The sequence below is a fragment of the Bos mutus genome, chromosome X, assembly GCF_027580195.1.
Source record: "Bos mutus isolate GX-2022 chromosome X, NWIPB_WYAK_1.1, whole genome shotgun sequence".
NCBI lineage: Eukaryota > Metazoa > Chordata > Mammalia > Artiodactyla > Bovidae > Bos > Bos mutus.
Genome location: NC_091646.1, coordinates 76,696,282 through 76,720,879, shown reverse-complemented (window position 1 = coordinate 76,720,879; position 24,598 = coordinate 76,696,282). Strand labels below are relative to the sequence as shown.

Sequence of the window (24,598 nt, the reverse complement as noted above, 5' to 3'; positions counted from 1 at the left end):
GTATAAATTGCTTTGGATAGAATGGCCATTTCAACAGATTAATTTTTCTAATCCAAAAGCATGGAATATCTTGCCCTTTTTTGGTATCATCTCCAATTTCTTTCATCAGTGTTTCATAGTTTTTATTTTTTTTACATAATTAATATTTTTACAATTTTCACACAACAGTAGGGTATAAATTCTTTTCAAGTTCCCATTGACTATAAGTTGGGAGACACTGGAACATATCCAGTTTATGTTTAGGGACATAAAACAAGGTGCAAAAGTTTCATGGTCTAAATGTGTTGAAGTCCTACAGAGTCTGTGCCCTTATAACTGTGGAATTATTTTAGAAACCAGTATCAAAAGATATTTGAAAATAGCCCACATATTTTCAAGTGCAATGTGACATTTACCAACAGAGATCTTTGACCTAGCCACTGAAAGCCTCAATAAAATTAGAAGACTGAAAACACACAGAGGGTGATTGGAGAGAGGAAAGCATTTAAATGAGAAATTAATATCAGAGATTTTTTTAAAACCTCATGTATTTTGAAATTAAATGCCCACTTTTAAATGGTGGCTGTGAAGAAGCCATAACAAGGAAAACTAGAAAATACTTGTAACAGAATAAAACTGAAGAGAGAATTTACCAGAATTTGTTGCAGGCAGCTGAAGGTACTCAATGCAACTAAATACTGTGTGGTATCTGGAATGAGGTGTGAATGAAAATAGTGGACACTAGCATAAAACTGTGAAGTTTGAACAAAATCTGCACTGTAGTTAATAGTGTGGCATCACATGTTAATTTTATATATTTTTAAACAATATAGTATTTCTTTATATTCTCAGAATTGAATTAGAAATTTCAAGCCTCAATAACAAATTTTTTTTAATCATTAAGGTAATAAACTTTCTAGACTTTTAGCCATAATACTAGATGCCAAAGTACATGGAACTATATCAAAGTTTTGAGTGAATATAAATTACAGATTTAGCATTCTGTTCATATTAATTCAAACAAGTGGAATCAAGATGTCATAAAATTTTCAGCTAGGCAAAAATTAATGAGTTTTCTAGAATATATATTATGCATGCTATTTATATATATATGTATACAAAAGCTTTTCTACTATGCTTAAAAAGGGCTTGAGAAGCAACTTCTGTAGCTCAATACCAGAAAAATAAATGACCCAATCAAAAAATGGGCCAAAGAACTAAACAGACATTTCTCCAAAGAAGACATACAGATGGCTAACAAACACATGAAAAGATGCTCAACATCACTCATTATCAGAGAAATGCAAATCAAAACCACAATGAGGTACCATCTCATGCCAGTCAGAATAGCTGTTATCAAAAAGTCTACAAACAATAAATGCTGAAGAGGGTGTGGAGAAAAGGGAACCCTCTTACCCTGTTAGTGGGAATGCAAACTAGTACAGCCAATCTGGAGAATAGTGTGGAGATTCCTTAAAAAACTGGAAATAAAACTGCCATTTGACCTAGCAATCCCACTGCTGGGCATACACACCGAGGAAACCAGAATTGAAAGAGACACATATACCCCAATGTTCATCGCAGCACTGTTTACATGGAAGCTAGGACATGGAAGCAACCTAGATGTCCATTGGCAGATGATAAGAAAGCTGTGGTACATATACACAATGGAACATTACTCAGCTATTAAAAAGAATGCATTTGAATCAGTTCTAATGAGGTGGATGAAACTGGAGCCTATCATACAGAGTGAAGTAAGTCAGAAAGAAAAGTACCAATACAGTATATTAACACATATATATTGAATTTAGAAAGATGATAATGATGACCCTGTATGCAAGGCAGCAAAAGAGACACAGATGTGAAAAACAGGCTTTTGGACTCGGTGGGAGAAGGCGAGGGTGGGATGATTTGGGAGAATAGCATTGAAACATGTATATTATCATATGTGAAAGAGATCGCCAGTCCAGGTTTGATGCATGAGACAGGGTGCACTGGGATGACCCTGAGGGATGGGATGGGGAGAGAGGTGGGAGGGGGGTTCAGGATGGGGAACACGTGTACACTCATGGCTGATTCATGTCATTGTATGGCAAAAACCACCACAATATTGTAAAGTAATTAGCCTCCAATTTAAATAAATAATTTTTTTTTAAAAAGGGCTTGAGAAAGAACAACAACAAAGAGATGGAGAAACTGGAAAACAAACTAAGTGAAATGGGAACACTGAATACGAAATAGAAAAAGTTAAAAAATTAGAAGTAAAAGATCATCATATAGACTAATTGTTTTTAAACATGGCTGCTCATTAAAAACACATTTGGAGCTTTGGAGAAAAAAGCAATACCTGGGCATTTGTATTTTTCAGAAAATTCCAAGATAATTTTGATATACATCTGGAATTTAAAAAGTGGTTATGGGCTTTTCTATTAAATGGTGGTTTAAGTGATATAGAATTACATTGTTTTCTGTTGACCAATCATGATACAATGGTATTTAGCAAATAATAGTTACATAGTTGCAATAGTAAAAGATGTTTATCAATTTTCACATTCAATAACCAGACAAAAAATAAAAAGATAATTAGAATTGCAAGCCATAATGGAAATATGATTAAACTAACATCCCATGGACAGAGGCCTGGCAGGCTACAGTCCATAGAATCACACAGAGTCAGTCATGACTGAAGCAACTTAGCATGCATGAATATAACATAATTATATACAATTTGGTGGGTTAAGTAAAATGATGTGATAAGTGGAAGTACATACATGCACCTGTTTTTATGTACTAGCCTGTCTTTGTCTTTTGGTTGATGTATTCAATCCATGTACACTTAAGGTAATTTTCTATATGCATGATCCTATTACCACTTTATTTTGGGTTTATTTTGTGTTGGTCTTTTCCTTCTCGTGTGTTTCCTGCCTAGAGAAGTTCCTTTAGCATTTGTTGTAAAGCTGGTTTGATGATGCTCAATTCTCTTAATTTTTGCTTGTCTGGAAAGCTTTTGATTTCTCTGTCAAATCTGAAGGAGAGTCTTGCTGGGTAGAGTATTCTTGGTTGTAGGTTCTTCCCTTTCATCACCTTAAATATACCATGCCATTCCCTTCTGTATAGTTTCTGTTGAGAAATCAGCTGATAACCGTATGGAAGTTCCTTTGTCGGTTATTTGTTGTTTTTTCCTTGTTGCTTTTAGTGTTTAATTTTTGTCTTTGCTTTTCATTAGTTTGATTACTACGTGTCTTGATGTGTTCCTGCTTGGATTTATCCTGTCTGAGACTCTGTGCCTCCTGGACTTGGTTGACCATTTCCTTTCCCATGTTAGGGAAGTTTTCAGCTATTATCTCTTCATATATTTTCTCGAGTCCTTTCTCTCTTTCTTTTTCTTCTGGGATGCTTAAAATGTGTTGTTGGTGTAATAATGTACCAGAGGTTTCTTAGGCTGTCTTCATTTTCTTTGATTCTTTTTTCTATATTCTGTTCTTCAGCAGTGATTTCTACCATTATGTCTTCAGGGCTGTGATTTCCACCATTCCGTCTTCCAGGTCACTTATCCGTTCTTCTGCCTCCGTTATTCTGCTATTGATTCCTTCTGGTGTGTTGCTCATCTCTGTTTGCTTGTGCTTTAGTATTTCTAGATCTTTGGTAAACGTTTCTTACATTTTCTCCATGCTTTTTCCAAGATCCTGGATCATCTTCACTATCATTCTGAATCATTTTTCTGGAAGGTTGCCTCTCTCCACTTCATTTAGTTGTTTTTCTGGGGCTTTATTTTGTCCCTTGAGCTGGGACATAACCCTCTTCTTTTTCATGCTGATTAGCTTTCTTTGATGTGGTTTTAATTCTAACAGCTGCAGGAATATAGTTCTTACTTTTTCTGTCTGCCTTCTGGTGGATGAGGCTAAGATTCTTGTGTAAGCTTCTTAATGGGAGGGACTGGCAGTGGGAAATACTGGGTCTTGCTCTGATGGCATGTTCAGTAAAACTTAAGTCCAATTATTTGATGATGGATTTTGTCAGTTGTTTGGCTTGAGGTGACCCAGCCCTGGGTCTAGGGCTCTATAGTTGGGTTAATGGTGACCTCCAAGAGGGATTACACCAAGGGATACCTTCTAGGACTGCTGCTGCCAGTTTTCCCATCCCCACAGTGAGCCACTACCAACCTATGCTTCCACAGAAGACCCTTCAACACTAGCAGGTAAGTCTGGTTCAGTCCCCTATGGGGTCATTGCTCCTTTCCCTTGGGTCTTGGTGCACACAAGATTTTGTTTGTGCCCTCCAAGAGTGGAGTCTCTTGTTCTCCCAATCCTGTGGAAGTCCTGTAATCAAATCCCACTGGCCTTCAAAGTCAGATTCCCTGGGAATTCCCAGCCCCTTTTCTGGATCTCCAGTCTGGGAAGCCTGAATTGGGGTTCAGAACTTTCACAACAATGGGAGAACTACTTTGGTATTATTATTCTCTAGTTTGTGGGTTGCCCACCTGGAGGGTAAAGAATTTGATTATGTCATGATTGTGCCCTTCCTACCATCTTGTTGAGGCTTCTCCTTTGTCTTTGGACGTGGGGTATCTTTTTGGGGGGTTGCATTGTCTTCTCATCAATGGTTGTTCAACAGCTAGTTGAGATTTTGGTGCTTTCACAGAAGATAAGCACACATCCTTCTACTCCACCATCTCAAACCCATAGTGTGTTATAGTTTAGAGTATAGGTGTTTCACTTTCATAGTTATGTTTATTCCTAGGTATTTTACTCATTTCAGGGCTCATCAATGACTTTCATTTTATTATGTAATTGGAATTTTTTTAAGCTTTGAGATTCAGAAAGGTTTTGGTATATGTGCTGTGCTTGACTTTCCTTAGGTATTCTAAAAAGAATACCTCTTCAGTTAGGTTTTCACATATATTGTTCAGCAGTTTTATTTTTCTTTGTTTGCTGAGACATATTTTATATGTGTATTTGTTTTTATGATCACTATTGCCTCCAATGTAGGCTGTAGAGGATATATTTAGGTCAGTACCACTAGGGCACCCAACTATGTACAAGTATGAAAAGTGTTGCTATGCAAAAGAGATCACATGTAAAGTGCAGTCTGCTTTATTTCCGGAGAACAGTTCTTTACAACACAAATTGTCCTAGGGCAAAAACTGTGAAAATTCCATTATTTGGCCCTACTTACCTTGGACACAAATTGTACTCTGAAATGGTGTTATTTCAGTAATAGCAGACAAGCACAGTATTTAAGTTTGTATGCAAGGGCTTGAAAGCTAACACAAAGCTAGCTAGCAAAAGGAAAAAAAATAGCCAAAATGACTGTCAGATCTCAATTTCCAGAGAACTTGTTAAAAAGAACATCCTATCAGAGTAAATTCTAGTTGTTTATTAAAAGGTGTTTTTATGCCTTAAGAAATGATTCACTGATGTAAAATCTGTCTTACTTTAAAAAGGCTTCCATACATTTAGATGATTATCTAACTTCCTTTCTAATATTTCACATAAAGGTTTGTCATCCTATCCCAGGAAAGAGTTATTTTGGTTATGCTCTAGTAAGACTTATCAGTGTGGCCAAGGAGGATAGATCCAGTTGGTGCTTAGTCCCCACCATCCTGATTAATTAAGTAGCACCTACTGTACTATAGTATTTCTATCCCTTAAGAATTTGAACTCCCTAATCCAGGGCAGTTGGGAGTCTAGTGGTGGTGGACATAAAGTTTCATGTTTAGATTTAATCTTCAATTCAGTTCACTTCAGTTCTGTCACTCACTCGTGTACAACTCTTTGCGACCCCATGGACTGCAGCACAACAGGCCTCACTGCCCATCACTAACTCCCGGAGTCCACTTAAACCCATGTCCATTGAGTCGGTGATGCCATCCAACCTTCTCATCCTCTTGTCGTCCCCTTCTCCTCCTGCCCTCAATCCTTCCCAGCATCAGGGTCTTTTCAAATAAGTCAGCTTTTTGCATCAGGTGGCCAAAGTATTGGAGTTTCAGCTTCAACATCAGTCCTTCTAATGACCCAGGACTGATTTCCTTTAGGATGGACTGGTTGGATCTCCTTGCAGTCCAAGGGACTCTCAAAGAGTCTTCTCCAACACCACAGTTCAAAAGCATCAATTCTTCAGTGCTCAGCTTTCTTTATAGTCCAACTCTCACATCCATACATGACCACTGGATAAACCATAGCCTTGACTAGACGGACCTTTAATTGCTGCCAAATATTTGTCTTAAGTGCTAATCAAAAACAAATTGCACCTAGAAACTTGTTTATGTTAAAAGATGGATAAAGCCAGTAAAGTGAATTTACGTGATTTTAGTGGTCTGCATCATGTAGGAGTTGTAAGGGATCAGTACACGGCATCCATTCCCATCACTTGATGGCAAATAGATGGAGAAACAATGACAACAGTGGCAGACTTTATTTTTCTGGGCTCCAAAATCTGCAGATGGTTACTGCAGCCATGAAATTAAAAGATGCTTACTCCTTGGAAGGAAAGTTTTGACCAACCTAGACAGCATATTAAAAAGCAGAGACATCACTTGGCCAACAAAGGTCCATCTAGTCAAAGCTATGATCTCTCCAGTAGTCATGTATGGATATGACACTTGGACTATAAAGAAAGCTGAGTGCTGAAGAATTGATGCTTTTGAACTGTGGTGTTGGAGAAGACTCTTGAGAGTCCCTTGGACTGCAAGGAGATCCAGCCAGTCCATCCTAAAGGAAATCAGTCCTGGATATTCACTAGAAGGACTGATGTTGAAGCTGAAACTCCAATACTTTGGCCACCTAATGCGAAGAGCTGATTCATTTGAAAAGACCCTGATGCTGGGAAAGATAGAAGGCGGGAGGAGAAGGGGATGACAGAGGATGAGATGGTTGGATGGCATCACTGACTTGATGGACATGAGTTTGAGTAAACTCCGTGAGTTGGTGATGGAAAGGGAGGCCTGGCGTGCTGCAGCTATGGAGTCACAAAGAGTTGGACATGATTGAGTAACTGAACTGACACTTGTATTCCTTGCCCAGGTTCAGAATCAATTGAAATATAAATGTAAGAATCAGATAGATGGAGATCAAAACATTATCTTCATTACTCATAAAGCTGCTTGGAGAAGATGGTTTTAGTGTGAACTTCCAATTAGTGTGGACCCCAGAGTTAGGCAGACTTAGACAACTACAAAACCACAGGACTCCAGGCCAAAAGTAACCCCCTTCTTGCATAGCAAGGAGCCAGTCAGAATGCATGTTCACTGTAGACACACAAGTTACTGAAAGGGAAGCAGAGCACAAGTGCCGGAGCCAAATCTACTCAGATATTTCTCCTAAACATACTAGGCATATAACTCATTTCTTCTCCCATGGGCAGAAGAGCAGGAGTGTTAGTCTAGTTGAAGTTCTTCCACATGGAAACATGAGAAGTAAAGATTAAGTGTCCCATCTAACATAGCTCAGTGATATATTCAGTACTGCCATTTACTTGAAACTGTCTATCCTCTTCAGTACCAAAAATATCACACTTTTGCTTCCAGGTTCACACAAAAAATCTATTGGGATATTTTGGGAAGACTAAAGTATAGTGCAAATAATTGCATAGTATCATATTAAAGTCATATCAGTGGAACATTTCAAAACTTCATCTAAATGCAATAACAAAACATGAAGAAATGCTTCTTAAAGGCAAATGTACTGAAAGAAATCCATTCACAACTATCAAGTGGGAACTCTAAATATTGTAACTTTTGAGCAAGGTATGTTCTTCTAGTTACTAAAGCTCTGAAATGAGGCTTCAAGTAAGAAATTTCAGTATTATATTTGCATTCATTTAATATCCTCATATTGGGAGAGTTATGATATGGGGGCAGGAGAAAAGAGAAAGGAAGAGGAACAAAGAAATGAGAAAGATTGCAGTGGCTGGGCACCATGTATAAAATTGTGGATGATCTGAGCTATATATTTGATGCAGAAATGGGAAGAGTATTGAGTGACAGTGGGATAGTGTGGTGGTGAAGTGCCAGGGTTTGTGTGATCGTGGTGGCAGTGGGGACAGTACGAATAACAGTGGAGGATGATATGAGATCACTGGAAATGAAGTTGAGCAGTGTGAATGATAGTGACAGGGCAAGAGCAGAATGTATGTGGTAATGATAGTTAGGGACACAGTGTATGTCATACTGTGGAAGATGAAAATTGTGCATGTGAATGGATGTGTGAAGGAGTAGGGTGGGAGAGACAATGGTGAGAAAGGATATGAAGTTAATGAGACACTGGGATCTTTGTGTGTTTGAAAATTGTGGATGGGGCATTTCAAGCAATAATAAGAGGATGTAGACAGTGGATGGAATGGGGAAAATGTAGTGTGATGGTAGAAGATAGGTACATGGTGGAAGTGATAGGGTTAGGGCATTTGTATGCTTGTATGTGATTCGGTGGGCAATGAGAAGTGTTACCAATTTGCGGGGGCAGATAGGTACAGTGAGCATGCCTGACAGTGGAGAATGATAACATGATCATTTGGAGCATGGAAATCATGAGTGTCTGAGTGGGGTTGTTGAATAAAGTGTATGTTGGGAAAATGCAGTTTCTGACTGTCAGGAATGGCGCAAGTATGTGTGTGAGGATGGAGGTAATGTGGATATTCATTGTGAGAGTGTATGATATGGAGATGACATGAGCATGTGGGAAAGGAGTTTTGGAGGATGATGGAGATTTTATACTGGGGATGTGGACTCTGTGTGATAGTGGGTGTGGATAGGCGCTGTGTGATAGTGTAGGGATTGAGTAATGGTAGATGTGACTGAGTAATGGAGATGGTGTGTGTGATAATGTAAGTTGATTAGAGATAGTCGTATTTGACAATGGGTATTGTGATACTGTATGGACTCTTGTGTGTATGATAATACAGGATAGAACAATGTATGTGCAGAAATGGGAGTAATAATGACAGTTGTGTGTTAGTGTGAGAGTTTAGAGAATTGGGATAGTATATGGAGATCATAAATTAGTCATTATCATATAAGTTGTAGAAGGAATCATGTATGAATGAGATAGTATGTTAAAGACTGTGTATGTTTGTTAGAGAGATTTCATGTTTTGTGATAGGTATTTGAAATTGATATGATATGAGTAACAGTGATCTGAAAAATAAGTTGCTTATAGGGGATAGTTTTATCTTACCCAAAACAAATCCAATGGTATAAAGCCCAAGACTTCCATGATTTTCATCAATATCTTAGCTACCACATATTTTATTGTTTGTTGTTCCATGACTCTACTTAGCATGCTGTTTCCATCATAGTTGCTCAATGGCTGCTGCAAGTCTATTCCAGGTTGGAAGATGAGGAAGAGGAGAAGGCAAAATATCTTGTCAGTAGAGTTATTCTCCTTTATACAAAGCTTTCCCCTAAATCCTACCCAACAGTTTCCACCTACATCCAGTGTCCAGTGGACAGATCTGTGACACATGACCACCAGTATCTGCAAGGTTGTCTGGGAAATATAAGTTTAGCATTGGGAACATTATCACCCATAATAAAAAAAAAAAAAGGTTTATCTAAATAAGAAAAGAAGATGTTGGGTAGGATACAGCCAGTAGACAAAGAGAGGTTGAACATATGGAAAAGAGGGTATAATGAATAGATTAAAATATCAGATGTGAGAGATACAGGATTCAGGGTACAGGGACACTATATAATTGGCATAATTTGAGATGCTGGGGATGATGTTGTGGTAGGCAAAAATAAACATGTTTTCTCTGTCGTCATTGACTTTTACTATCTTGTGAAGAAGGCAGACATTAATAACAAACCAAATTTTTGTGAAGTTGATACTGCTGTGGACGGGAAGTACGGGGTTCTGTGAATAGGTTTAAAGAGAGGTTGATCTACTCAGGGAGGTCAAAGACAGAGGAAGTGATGATTGAGCCGAGATCTGAAGGCAGAGTCAGAGTTAACTGGATGAAGGATGATGGATGGTTGGGATGGGGGAAAAGTGTTCCCAAAAGAGGAAACAGGATAAATGGCATTTGTGCACTGTTTTTTTAAAAAAATTTTAGCTTTAATTTAGAATATTTGCTATTGTTATGTCTTCAAGTTCACTAATGTTTTTCTAGTTAATTCCATCCAGTGTATTTTAAAATTTCAGTTATTATGGTTTTAATCACTACACCTATGATTTGCATCTTATTAATTATATATCATTTCTCTACTTAACATGACCATTGTTTTCTCTAGCTTTTTGGTCATATGGAACACATATATGTTATCTGCTAAATATAGCATCTATATAAGTTCTGTGTCAGTTTGGATTGATTTTTTTTTTTCTCCTCATGATGGGTCATGTTATTTTGTTTCTTCATATGCCTGGGTTTTTTTAATTGGATGCCAGACATAATGAACTTCACTTTTTGGTAAAATTTTGGTATATATGTTTACCTTTGGGTGCTATTTTTGTATTATTATACATATTCTTTAGCTTTATTACAAGAAGCAGTTACTTTGAAGTAATTAAATCTTTTTCAAGCCATGCTTTTTAAGACTGATTAGGCAGGACCACAGCAGTGTTTGCTAAATCATCCCAGTGTACTGAAGCAAGACTCCTCTGAATAACCCATGCCTCAGGAATTATGAGTTTTTCTGCTCTGAATGTTGGGAACAGTCCACAGACCTGTTTGAGCTTTTGACACTTGTTCCCTCTAATACTTTCAGGTGGTTCTTTTCCTAGCCTTGTATGATTTCCTTAAGTGCATTCACTAATCAGTACTCTCCTGAATACTGCAATCCTTCAAAGGTCTTTGGAGTACTCCCTAAGTGCAGCTTTCTCCTTTTTAGTATTCTCTGAACTCCAGCCACCTTGGTCTTTCTGGTCTTATCCCTGTCACCTAATAGAATCCTCTGAGGCTTGACTGCATTCTCCCTCATTGTACCACGAACTGGAAACTCCCCCAAATTGTAAAGGTTCACCTCATTTTCCTTTATCTCTTAGGGATCACTGTTTTTCACTTCCTGATGTCTAGTGTCTTTAAAAAAATTATTTCACATTTTTGGTCCTGTCTTTTTAAGTGTTTGCTCTTCTTCTTTATTCTTCCTCTCCCCTCCTGTAAGCTGGTTGATTTCCTCACTGCTGCCATGTATCAGGTATAAGTGATGGCTGTACTTTAAAATTTGTGTTGTCAGATAAAGAGAAAGAGCCTGATCAAGAAAAAGAACTTTATTCAAAATCAAGGATTGGAGGAAGATTTTGGGTCATAGGGAATGTGACCACATATTTCAAGGGTCACTCTTCATGATTATGAATTTAAGGAGCTTCTGAGTGTAAAGACAGGTTAAAGAGGTGGATTAACTTCCCGTCAAAGGATAGATGTTTAAGCCTTGGAATAGATACTCACAGAATTGGTTCCGAACCAGAGAGCTTCCAGGACTATAGTAAGTGTTAGAGTAACTGTGCTTTAATCTCAGACTCTGTCTTATATTAGGATAAATCCATACATAGGACAGACAGCCCATGATGTAGGTCACATGATTATAGCTTCAGTCCAACTGTAGAGATCATAAGTCACCAAGAAGGTCATGATGGTGAGAAAACATGTGCAAAGAGCATTGAAGAGCCTTTAACCAGACTTCAGATATTGCTAACACCAGAAAATTCATCAGCAGAAGTAAACCTTACAAATGTAGTGATCATGGCTGATCTTTCAGCCATAGTTCAGATTTACTCAACATCGCTAGCCATTAGTTCAGTTCAGTTGCTCAGGCGTGTCTGACTCTTTGCGACCCCACAGACTGCAGCATGCCAGGCTTCCCTGTCCATCACCAACTCCCAGAGATTACTCAAACTCATGTCCATCGAGTGATGCCATCCAACCACCTCATCCTCTGTTGTCCCTTTCTTCTGCCTTCAGTCTTTCCTAGCATTAGGGTCTTTTCTAGTGAGTCAGTTCTTCATATCAGGTGGCTGAAGTAATATCAGCTTCAGCATCACTCGTTCCAATGAATATTCAGGACTGATTTCTTTTAGGATGGACTGGTTGGATCTCCTTGCAGTCCAAGGGACTCTCAAGAGTCTTCTCCAACACCACAGTTCAAAAGCATCAATTCTCTTGAGCTCAGCTTTCTTTATGGTCCAGTTCTCAAACCCATGCATGACTACTGGAAAAACAATAGCTTTGACTAGATGGACCTTTGTTGGCCAAGTAATGTCTCTGCTTTTTAATATGCTGTCTAGGTTGATCACAGCTTTCCATCCAAGGAGCAAGCGTCTTTTAATTCATGGCTGCAGTCACTATCTGCAGTGATTTTTGGAGCCCCAAAAAATAGTTTTTCACTGTGTACATTTTTTCCCCATCCATTTGCCATGAAGTGATTGGACCAGATGCCATGATCTTCATTTTCTGAATGTTGAGTTTTAAGCCAACATTTTCACTCTCCTCTTTCACTTTCATTAAGAGGCTCTTTAGTTCTTCTTCCCTTTCTGTGATAAGGGTGGTGTCATCTGCATATCTGAGGTTACTGATATTTCTCCTGGAAATCTTGATTCCAGCTTGTGCTTCATCCAACCTGGAATTTCATATAATGTCCTGTCATATAAGTTGAATAAGCAGGGTGACAATATGCAGCCTTAACATATTCCTTTCCCGATTTGGAACCAGTCTGTTGTTCCATGTCCAGTTCTAACTGTTGCTTCTTGACCTGCATACAGATTTCTCAGGAGTCAGGTCAGGTGGTCTGGTATTACCATCTCTTACAGAATTTTTAAGAGTTTGTTGTGATCCACACAGTCAAAGGCTTTGGTGTAGTCAGTAGAGAAGTAGTAGATGTTTTTCTGGTATTCTCTTGCTTTTTTGATGATCCCATGGATGTTGGCAATTTGATCTCTGGTTCCTCTGCCTTTTCTAAATACAGCTTGAACATCTGGAAGTTCATGGTTCATGTACTGTTGAAGCCTGGCTTGGAGAATTTTGAGCATTACTTTGCTAGCATGTGAGATGAGTGCAAGTATTCAGTAGTTTGAACATTCTTTGACATTGCCTTTCTTTGGGATTGGAATGAAAACTGACCTTTTCCAGTCCTGTGGCCACTGCTGAGTTTTCCAAATTTGCCAGCATATTGAGTGCAGCACTTTCACAGCATCATCTTTTAGGATTTGAAATAGCTCAACTGGAATTCCATCACCTCCACTAGCTTTGCTCGTAGTGATGCTTCCTAAGGCCCACTTAATTTTGCACTCCAGGATGTCTGGCTCTAGGTGAGTGATCACGCCATCATGGTTATCTGGGTCATGAAGATGTTTTTTGTATAGTTCTTCTGTGTATTGTTGCCACCTCTTCTTAATATCTTCTGCTTCTGTTAGGTCCATACCATTTCTGTCCTTTATTGTGCCCATCTTTGCATGAAATATTCCCTTGGTATCCCTAATTTTCTTGAAGAGATCTCTAGTCTTTGCCATTCTATTGTTTTCCTCTATTTGGATTGATCACTGAGGAAGGCTTTTTTTAACCTTTCCTTGCTATTCTTTGGAACTCTGCATTGAAATAGGTATATCTTTCCTTTTCTCCTTTGTCTTTTGCTTCTCTTCTTTTCTCAGCTGTTTGTAAGGCCTCCTCAGACAACCATTTTGCCTTTTTGCATTTCTTTTTCTTGGGGAGGGTTTTGATCACTGCCTGCTGTAGAGTGTCATGAACCCCCATGCATAGTTCTTCAGGCACTCTGTCTATCAGATCTAATACCTTGAATCTATTTGTCACTTCCACTGTATAATCATAATGAATTTGATTTAGGTCATACCTGAATGGTCTAGTGGTTTTCCCTACTTTCTTCAATTTAAGCCTGAATTTGGCAATAAGGAGTTAATGATCTGAGCCACAGTCAGTCCCAGTCTTGTTTTTGCTGACTGTATAGAACTTCTCCATCTTTGGCTGCAAAGAATATAATCAATCTAATTTTGTGGTGATGTCCATGTGTAGAGTCTTCTCTTGTGTCGTTGGAAGAGGATGTTTGCTATGACCAGTAGGTTCTCTTGGCAAAATTTTGCCCTGCTTCATTTTGTACTCCAAAGCCAAACTTAGTTGTTACTCCGGTATCTCTTGACTTCCTACTTTTGCATTCTTTCCCCTATGATGAAAAGGACATCATTTTTCGTGTTAGTTCTCGAAGGTCTTGTAGATCTTGACTGAAGCATTGAACTTCAGCTTCTTCAGCATTACTGGCTGGGGCATATACTTGGATTACTGTGATATTGAATGGCTTGCATTGGAAATGAACAGAGATCACTCTGTCGTTTTCAAGATTACAACCAAGTACTGTATTTTGGACTCTTTTGTTGACTATGAGGGCTACTCCGTTTCTTCTAAGGGATTCTTTGCCCACAGTAGTAGATGTAATGGTCTGAATTAAATTCGCCCATTCCAGTCCAGTTTAGTTCATTGATACCTAAAATGTTGGTGTTCACTCTTGATATCTCCTGTTTGACCCCTTCTGATATATCTTTATTCATGGACCTAACATTCCAGGTTCCTATGCAATATTGCTCTTTACAGCATCAGACTTTACTTCCTCACCAGTGACATCAACAACTGGGCATTGTTTTTGCTTTGGCTCCATCTCTTCATTCTTTCTGGAGTTATTTCTCCACTCTTTTCCAGTAGCATATTGGGCACCTACAGACCTGGGGAGTTAATCTTTCAGTGTTGCATCTTTTTGCCTTTTCATACTGTTCATGGGGTTCTCAAGGCAAGAATACTGAAGTGGTTTGCCATTCCCTTTTCCAGTGGACCACATTTTGTCAGAAATCTCCACCATGACCCGTCTGTCTTGGGTGTCCCTACAAGGCATGGTTCATAGTTTCATTGAGTTAGACAAGGCTGAATGGATAAATGAGTTAGACAAGGATGAATGCATAAAGATGTAGTATACAAATACAAAGAAATACTAACCATAGAAACAAATGAAAATCTGTGATTTGTAACAACATAAATGGTCCTAGACAAATACTGTATGTTATCACTTATATGTGGAATCTGAAAACTAAGACAGATGAATGAATATAGCAAAACAGAAACAGACTCTGAGGTACAGAGAACAAGCTAGTGGATACCAGTGGGCAGAGGGAAGGAGAGAAGGGCAATGTAGGAGTAGGGGATTAAGACGTATGAACTACCATGTGTAAAATAAATAAACCACAAAGATATATTCTGCAGCACAGGGAATTTATAATTCCTTTAAATAGAATATATTCTGTAAATGTATTGAATAGTATTGAATAATCTATAAAAGTATTGAATACTGTAAATGTTGTATACTTTAAATGAATATAATATTGTAAGTTAACTAAATTTCAATATAAAAAAGTTCCTAACTGTAGTTCAATGCATGGTGATGAGAAGCCATAGGCATGCACTCTAAAAGTCTTTAGGAACAAGTCAAACCTTAGTAATCATCAGAAATTCCAACTTGGAGGGATACTGTTGACTATCCAAAATGTAATGCAAAACTCCCCTCTCTTCATTTAAATAATTTTTTGGAGTATAGTTACTTTACAATGTTGTGTTATGTGCTGCTGTACAGCAAAGTGAATCAGCTATATGTATACATACATCCCCTCTTCTTTGGATTTCCTTCCCATTTAGGTCACCAGAGGGCATTGGGTAGAGTTCCCTGTGCTATACAGTAGGTTCTCATTTCTTATCTATTTCATACATAGTAGTATATGTATGTCATTCCCAGGATCTCCCAATTCATCACTCCCACTTTCCCTTTTGGTGCCCATACATTTGTTCTCTACATCTGGGTCTGTATTTCTGCTTGGGAAATAGGTTCATCCATACAGTTTTTCTAGATTGCACATATATATGTTGATATATGATATTTGTTTTTCTCTTTTTGACTTACTTCACTCTGTATGGTAGTCTCTGAGTCTATCCACATCTCTGCAAGTGGCACAGTTTTGTTCCTTTTTATGGTTAAATAGTTTTCCAGTGTATGTATGTGCTACATCTTCTGTATCCATTCCTCTGTTGATGGACATTTAGGTTGCTTCCATGTCCTGGCTGTAGTAAATAGTGCTACAATGAACTGTTGGTGGGAATGTGGTTAGGTGCAGCTGCTATGGAGAACAATGGGGATGTTCCTTAAAAAACTAAAAACAGAGCTATCATATGACCCAGTAATTCCACTCCAGGGCATATATATATATACACCCAGAGAAAACCATAATTCCAAAAGATAACATGCATCCCTTCTCTTACCTCATGCAGATTCCCCCTAATCTCTGTAAGTGGTTCTTTGGATCCCTCGTCACATGGCTTTGGGCTTCCCTGGTGGCTCACATGGTAAGGAGCCTGCCTGCAATGTGGGAGACTGGTTCTGTCCCTGGGTTGGGAAGATCCCCTAGAGAAGGAAATGGCAATCCACTCCAGTATTCTTGCTTGGAGAATTCCATGGACCAAAGAGCCTGGTGGGCTATTGGTCCATGGGGTCATAAAGAGTCGTACACGACTGAGCAATTAACACTCACATGGCTTTGGTAAGGGAATCACATGCCCTTCCCTTCTTCAAGAGAGGGAAAGATACTACCAAGCCAAGGACTCACAACACTGTAAATTGTTCTCTGATTCTTTCTAGTCTCTAAGTACATTTGATTTGGGCTGAAAAGGAATGGAATAAGTATCAATAGCATGACTAGTCAGCCACCCCTGCCTAAGCCCTATAGGATTGTGTTCAGGACTCTGTGGTGTCTCTTTTTAGAATATGGGGATACTTGGCATCCTTTTTTGTTTGCTTGTTTTAGCAATGCAGCTTTAACCAAAATTCTGAGGCAACTGTAGAAGTCCCATTAAATGTCCTGCTGAATTTGTATTGTGTTTTCTTACTTTATACTTCTGTAGAAGCATGCTTCTGTCATGAAAAATCATCAAAATAATTCAGAATTTTATCATTTTCACTTAGTCTTGAAAGGTAAATTACTAAGAAAGCGTTTTTAGGCCCGAAATCCACATTTCCAAATTAATTTCCAGAAAAATAAATGTCTATTTGACTTTTGGATTGCCATAAAAAAATAGACTAACAGTGGAAAAGAAAGTAATGGTTTACCTTTTTTCTTAGATCAGGAATTCATAAACAAAATTAAAAGGCAAGCTACAAACTAAAAAAAATGCAACAAATGTGCTAGGTATAAGGTCAATATCATTAATATTTAAAGAACTCTCAGGCAGAAATACACATGACTAATAAACACTGAAAGTGTGTTGCGCTTCATTAATCATGAAAGAAATACAACTTAAATCAATTAAGTATCAGTTTGTCTATCAAACTGGAAATATTTTTAAGGTAAACATTCAATACTAACACTCTCAGAGTACATGAGACCTCTTGTACATTACTAGTATTGATTAAAAATTCTTACTGGAAAACATTTTGGTAAAAGAGTTCATATACCTTTGCCTAGTAATTCCATTTCTAATAATATACCATAAGGAAATAATTTGAGATATGCATTTAAGTTTGTGGGGGAAAAGTCACCACAATGATAATCTAATGAACAAAAATAAATAGAAATAATACTTTTGTTAATTAGGCATAGGTAAATTTATATCCTTGGATAGTGCATAGTTATTATAAAGGGAGTTTGCAAGGCTTTTTAATGTCATGGAAAATATTTTGTGAAAATAATTGTGATGTAACATCACGTACTGAAAACTGTCTTAGATGGAGTACATCTATTACTATTGTGCATGCAAGTGTGGTGTACAATGTTGGCGTTGGTATGGTATTCCAGTGCTTTTCAGATGATCCTTGTTTCATAAAATATAATCAGGAAATGCCATAAAGCTGAAGTATGTGATGACTTGTCTAAGCCCAGATCCTTATCTGTTACAGTTGTTGTTAATGCTTCTTGATTCTCAAATTACATCTTATATTGATACTGAACATTAAGACACACATGGAGCTAAATCATATTGCAGGTATCTGAGAACGTAGATATATGTATGGATTTGCCAGTGCAAATGATAGAGAGCCTGTATGTCACAAGATACTGAGAGCCTGTGTGGCATGATCATCTGATAAAATATCAAACAAACATTCTCAAACTGTGTGGAAAGTTCTACTAGAACTTGTCTTGTCTCTTCTGGTAATCTTCTGCCTATTAATGGAATGTTAGTTGTTAGGTGATGGGAAGGAGGAATTAACTGGAAGGGAAGTGGGTGGGGGTAATGAAAGAAGGCAATGGCATCCCACTCCAGTACTCTTGCCTGGAAAATCCCATGGATGGAGGAGCCTGGTGGGCTGCAGTCCATAGGGTCACGAATAGTTGGATACAACTGAGCAACTTCACTTTGACTTTTCACTTTCATGCATTGGAGAAGGAAATGGCAACCCACTCCAGTGTTCTTGCCTGGAGAATCCCAGGGATGGGGGAGCCTGATGGGCTGCCGTCTGTGGGGTCGCACAGAGTTGGATACGACTGAAGTGACTTAGCAGCAACCTATTTAAGTTTATAACAAAATCATTTGATGTAATCGTAAGATGTCAGTTTGACGGCTCCCATGATGAAAATTGGCATGAAAAACACAGTAAGGTTTCTTAAAATTGTGTGTGATTGGGCTCAGTTGTTTATGTAAGACTGAGATCCATTAGTCCTTGAAAGCAGTTACTAGGTGTGTTTTTGCTCATCATTCTATCCCCTACACTTATCACAATACATAGCATCTCATAAGTATACAGGACTTTAAATTTCTATGTTCTTTTACATATGTAATGAAAGAGATGAAATCAAGTTACCTTCATTTCAGAAAACATGGAAGAGGGATTTAAGAATTCCATAATGCTCATTTTGAGGCACCATGGTGTTTTATGTTTGGGCTTTGATGTATAGTATCTTTGTAAGAGTTTCAAGAATCATATTTGTTTATTTTTAATCATAGTTTGGCCACTCATTGTGGCATGCAGGATCTTAGTTCCCTGATCAGGAATCAAACCCATGCCCCCTGCAGTGGAAGCACAGAGTCTTAACCACTGGACCACCAGAGAAATCCCTCAGAAATCGTATTTTGAATGATTAGTTTATCATTTACTTAGAAAGGGGTGTTATAATCACATGCTATGATTTGGGTTTTTTATTCCTTGTACATCTATCAAATTGTTTTTTGTATATTATTCTGTTTACATTATGCAAGAAACTTAATCTAAAATAATGAATCTAATATGAATATATCTTCTTTTGTTTATTGATTACGTGCCATAACTTATTTCATCCTTTTATCCTTGCTGTATGTTTGTGGTTGAGATAGTTCTTTTGTGAATTTCATGTAATTATTTAATAATGAAAAAGGTATTGCATAAATTTCCTTTTATTAAAGCATCCCCAAGATATCTGTAATTGTAGTTTGGATTTCCTCTTTGAAGGAAAGCTTCACTTATTCCCTCTCTAATGCTTTTCCTGTCTTTATATAATTCTACGTTTCTGCCCTGTGTCATTTTTCTTGTGCCTGATAAATCTTTTAACACTTCTTGTAGGGTGGATCTTCTGGTGATGAATTCCTTCAGTTTTTGTTTGTCTGAGAAAGTCTTTTTATCTCCTTCACTTTTAAAGAATACTTTAGCTAGACACAGAAATCTAGGCCATTGGGTTTTATTCTTTTAACATTTTAAAGATTTCACTTCACCTTCTTCTTGCCTACATAGTTTCTGATGAAGTCTTCTGTAATTCTCATCCTTATTCTGCTATAAGTATACTTAGATTTATTTCTCCCTTGGTTTCTTCCAGTATTTTTTCTTTGCTTCTGATTTTCTGCAGTTTGAATATGGTGTTCCTCAATGTAAATTTCTTAGTGTTTTTCTGCTGGTGTTCTCTATCTAAGTTTCTTGAATCTGTGATTTGTTGTCTGCATTAATTTTGGAAAAGTCTTAGTCATTATTATTTGCAATATAATGTTCCATTCCATTCTTCTGTTCCATTCTCTCTTTTTTCTTCTTCTTTTGTTCCAGTTGTGGCATATGTTGAATCCTTTGAAATTGTCTCACAATAATTGAATGTTCTGTTTTTGTTTGTTTGTTTGTTTGTTTGTTTTTTCCTTTCTTCTGTTTATATTTGTTTGGGAAGCATCTCTGGCCATATCTTCCAAGTTCACAGATTCTCTCAGCCATGTCTAGTCTACTAATGACCCCATCAAATGCAATCTTTGTTTCTTTTATGAGATTTCTGTATTTCTAGCATTTCCTTTTGGGGGGACAGCACCCCTTGGCATGTGGGATCTTAGTTCCTGGATCAGCAATGGAACACATGCCCCCTGCAGTGAAAGCGTGGATTCTTACCAGTGGGCTGCTAGGGAAGTCCTTCTGGCATTTCCATTTGATTCTTTCTGAGGATTTCCATCTCTTTGCTTACATTACCCATTTGTTCTTGCATATTGTCTGCTTTTTTATTAGAGTCTTTGACATATTAATTATAATGTATTAAATTCCCTAATAATTCCAATAGTTCTGTCATATTTGAGTCTGTTACTTTTGCTTTGTCTCTTCAGACTTTTTTTTCTTGCCTTTTGGTGTGCCTTGTAATTTTTTTTGAAAGCTGGACAAGTAATAGGAACTGACAGAGGGGGGCCTCTATTGTGAAGATTTATGTTTGTCTTACTAGGAGTTGGGCTTCGTTTAAATTTTGCTTTAGCAATTAAATTTTGCTTTAGCAATAGGTAGCAGAGGCTTCATATTCCTTTAGTGTCCTTGATTTTGTCTCCTGTCTTGACTTTGGGCTTCTTCATTCAAATATAATCCATTATAATATACTTGAGCCCTGTTGGTATGGTGGTAGGTGCTCTCTTGCTCTGTCATGTCCAATTCTTTACAGCCCCATGAACTATAGCCCGCCAGGTCCTCTGCCCATGGAATTTTCCAGGCAAGAATACTGGAGTGGGGTGTCATTTCCTACTCCAGGGGATCTTCCCAACCCAGGGATCAAACCCACATCTCTTAAATATCCTGCATTGGCAGGTGGATTCTTTACTACTGAGCCACCTGTGAAGCCCAAGGTATGGTATGGTATGGGGGAAAGGGAGTGTTTTGTAATATTCCAATTATATTTCAGTGTTTTAGTGGGCCTGTGACTCTGGCCTGTGGCCTTTACAAGTATTTCTATTTGTTTAGTCCTCCCCTGCCCCCACCCCTCCCACCCCTTGTCTGCCACACACACACCTTAGGTGAGACAAGAAAGGTAAAGAGGGGCTGGAACAAAGCTCTGGTAGTCTTTCCTCTTGAAAAGTAGGACTTTGTTACAGAGTAGGCTCTGGGCATATTTCACAGGTATAATCGCAAAGACTCTTCCCCTGCTTATGGTGGGGCCATAGCAGGGGGTCTTTCTCAGATCTTGACTGTGAGAACCTGATGAGATTCCTGAAATAAAGCCCATGAAAATGTGCTTCCCCAACAGGACTACCACTCCCAAGAGTTTCTCACTCTCATTTTAGTCCACATTCAGCCTCTAGGAGTTTGTCACATTTTCATTTAAGAGTTCCTACAAGTTTATGGCTCTAGTGTCTTCTGCCTTAGGTAAGCAGATCTTATTTGTGACCCTTGATTTGCCTGTCCTTCAATATTACAGGATGGTGATTTGCTCTGAAACCTCATTTTTCTGTTGAGTACAAGGAAAGTCATTGTTAGTTTGTTTAGCTTTTTTGTTGTTAGCACTTCTTTTCAAGACTCTCTAGCCTCACATTCACTGTTTTGTGAAGAAATGCAAAAAAAGAGTCAGTTGATACTGTGGGTTCCTGAAAAAAAAGGAGAAACCTAGACCCTGTATTCTAGTGATGGGAAGAAACCCCAGATAGGTTTGTAAGATTCTCTAACAGTGTGGCCTTGCATCTCACTTCCTGGGAAAGGCCAGGAAGAGGATGAGAACAAGACTACAAAACAGAAATGGTTGTGTGGTGTCTTTAGGCATTCTGAGCTTTGAGTCTCCTCACATAGTTTCTCTCAGCTCAGGATATCATGGAAGTATAAAAAGAGTATGTTCATCAAAGACAGCCTCACAGAGATGAAAAAGCCTCAGCATATTATAGGAGTAGCAGGGTATTTCCCATGTATATGAGTGGAATATGACACCCTCAGAGAGAGTGAGACCCCATCAGGGCTTTGTGGTAGAAATTGAGGCTCAACTCAACAGCTACCTGCTTGGACAAACAATGGTAAACCAAATATGACATCATATCATGCTGGCATGTATATATGATACCCAACATATATCACGCATCCTCATGTTTTTGACACTGAGATACCATAATTTAGGCACAACCCCAATAAATGGGGTGAGGAGAACTTCACACTGCTGGAGTTGAGTTTCAGCCGCTCAGTAGATTGGGAAATTGACAGAATTCAAGCTAAGTTGCAGAGAAAAAGAAAACTTGCATTTCTTGTATACCTAAATTTGTCAGATGATATCCATACCTGATGAAGAACCAGCAGCAGAAAGTATGTGATAAATGCTGAGTGTGTGTGCTAAGTTACTTCAGTTGTGTCCAATTCTTTGTGACCCTATGGACTATATAGCCTGCCAGGCTCCTCTATCCAAAGCATTCTCCAGGCAAGAATACTGGATTGGGTTGCCATGCCCTCCTCCAGGGGATCTTCCTGACCCAGGGATCAAACCCATATTTCTCTCTGTCTCCTGCATTGGCAGGCAGATACTTTACTACTAGCGCCAGCTGGGAAGCTCTATAAATACTGAGTATCACAGACAAATTTATCTATTCAAAACATGGGCCACGTGGCTCTTATTGATTGAAAACCACAGTGGTCTTACCTCCAGGCAAGAGTGACATCATGTGAGAAATGACCCCTGGCACTTTGATGAGTACCAAATATAAAGGGAACTAGATATTTGAGGAGCAAAAAGAAAGAACTTCTAACATTAAGCATTCTTTCTGCAGTGAAAGCTGCCATTCCACATCACTCCTCCTCCTCCACATTTTCCCTCTTACTTCAGACACTTCTCTTTTCTCCCTAGTTATTTTCTCTACATTCCTCTTCTTTTTCTTCTTTCCCCTTGTTTATTTTCCTTTCTTTTTCATTTACCCCTAACCTGTTTTATCTCCTTCCATTTCCTTTACACACTCTTCCATTCTACGTCCCTTCTCCCTTCTGCATTCTACTTCCTTATTCTCTTCCTGCTTTTTCCATTTCAACTTAGTATCCATTGTTTCTCCATTCTCTTGTTTCTCATTATCTTAATAATTCTATTTACTTGCAATTGTCATTAATTTTTTCTTTTATTACTGTTTTCCTGTTTCTTTTTTCCTTCCTCCCTTTTCTTCCTCTTATACCCTCTCTTTTCAATTTTTCTCTCTTCATTTCTTTCTCTCTTCATGCTTCTAACAACAAGGTGATAAAAAGTAAGAGAATAGAATGGAACCAAGGTGTACTTAAAATGGTACAGTCAACAGGGATAGGATTTGGGAAAAAAGGCAGAAAAAAAAACATGAAAAACTGTAAGTAAAAAAGAGAAATAAACTACTAAATATGATGTTTAAAAACTACTTATAAAAAAGCAACAACATTCTAAATGGTGAAATGGTAAAGTCATTTCAAGAAAAAGAAAGGGATATTACTTATTGAGATTATTACTTAATATCTTTTTTGATGTTTCACCAAGTCATCAGAATAACTGTAATATATAACGTAAATTCAGTTCAGTTCAGTTGCTCAGTCTTGTCCGACTCTTTGTGACCCCATGGAGTGCAGCACGCCAGGCCTCCCTGTCCATCACCAACACCCGGAGTTTACTCAAACTCATGTCCATTGATTTGTGATGCCATCCAACCATCTCATCTTCTGTCATCTCCTTCTTCTGCCTTCTGTCTTTCCTAGCATCAGGGTCTTTTCAAATGAGTCAGTTCTTCGCGTCAGGTGGCCAAAGTATTGGAGTTTGAGCTTCAGCATCAGTCCTTCCAATGAATATTCAGAGCTGATTTCCTTTAAGGAAAATGTAGTGTACTTTTTAATGTAAATTAAGTGATCAAATTATTTTTATAGTATGATTTTACATTAGAGATCTCAATTTTTAAAAAAATACTTGACTTGGGGACTTAGACCTCCAGCAAGAAGGAATAAATGGTGTAGATGTACTCTTCCATGCTTGTCCTTGTGTGCATTCTGTATAATCTAAATGTGAAATCACGCTGAAAGGAGAAGATACGATGGTTATGGCTATAGTCTCTGGCTATGTAATTAGGCACCCAGGTCTCTTCCAGTCAGGGCAGTATTCCTACAAGCTTAATATGGAGTTGGAACTCTCATTTAGCCCTCAGTAACAAGGAGCCCCTCTCTCCCAGGTGTCAGTGGAGGCTGAGTGGGAATATGGACTTCCACTCACATGTGATAAGCCAGAAGATTAAATAAGATTCAGATCCTTATAAGATGCAAAATATCTTGGATACAATTGAAAATCACTTGTCATATCAAGAAATATGATAATCACACCTTGAATGAGAGAAGACAGTCAACACATACCAACATCAAGATGATACAGATATTAGAATCATCTACAAGGGTTTTTAAACAGCCATGATAAAGATGTTTCAATGAGCAACTGTTCATAGAATACAGAAAGTCTCAGCAAAGAAATAGAAAATCTCCAAAAGAAAT

At 38.1% G+C, this 24,598-nt stretch overlaps 1 protein-coding gene across 4 annotated transcripts in view; it reads left to right on the top strand.

Moving 5' to 3' along the window:
- Positions 1-24,598, top strand: part of LOC102268082 (melanoma-associated antigen D1) — a 79,683-nt gene that overhangs the window by 42,623 nt on the left and 12,462 nt on the right. The window contains exon 1 of one of the 4 annotated variants that reach the window (XM_070365750.1): positions 16,260-16,296. The exons of the other annotated variants lie outside the window; for them this stretch is intronic. Within the exon in view, the coding sequence (XP_070221851.1) occupies positions 16,266-16,296 (31 nt within the window). The 5' untranslated portion in view covers positions 16,260-16,265. Of the gene's footprint in view, positions 1-16,259; positions 16,297-24,598 lie in introns of those variants that run through there. 4 annotated transcript variants of the gene reach the window in all.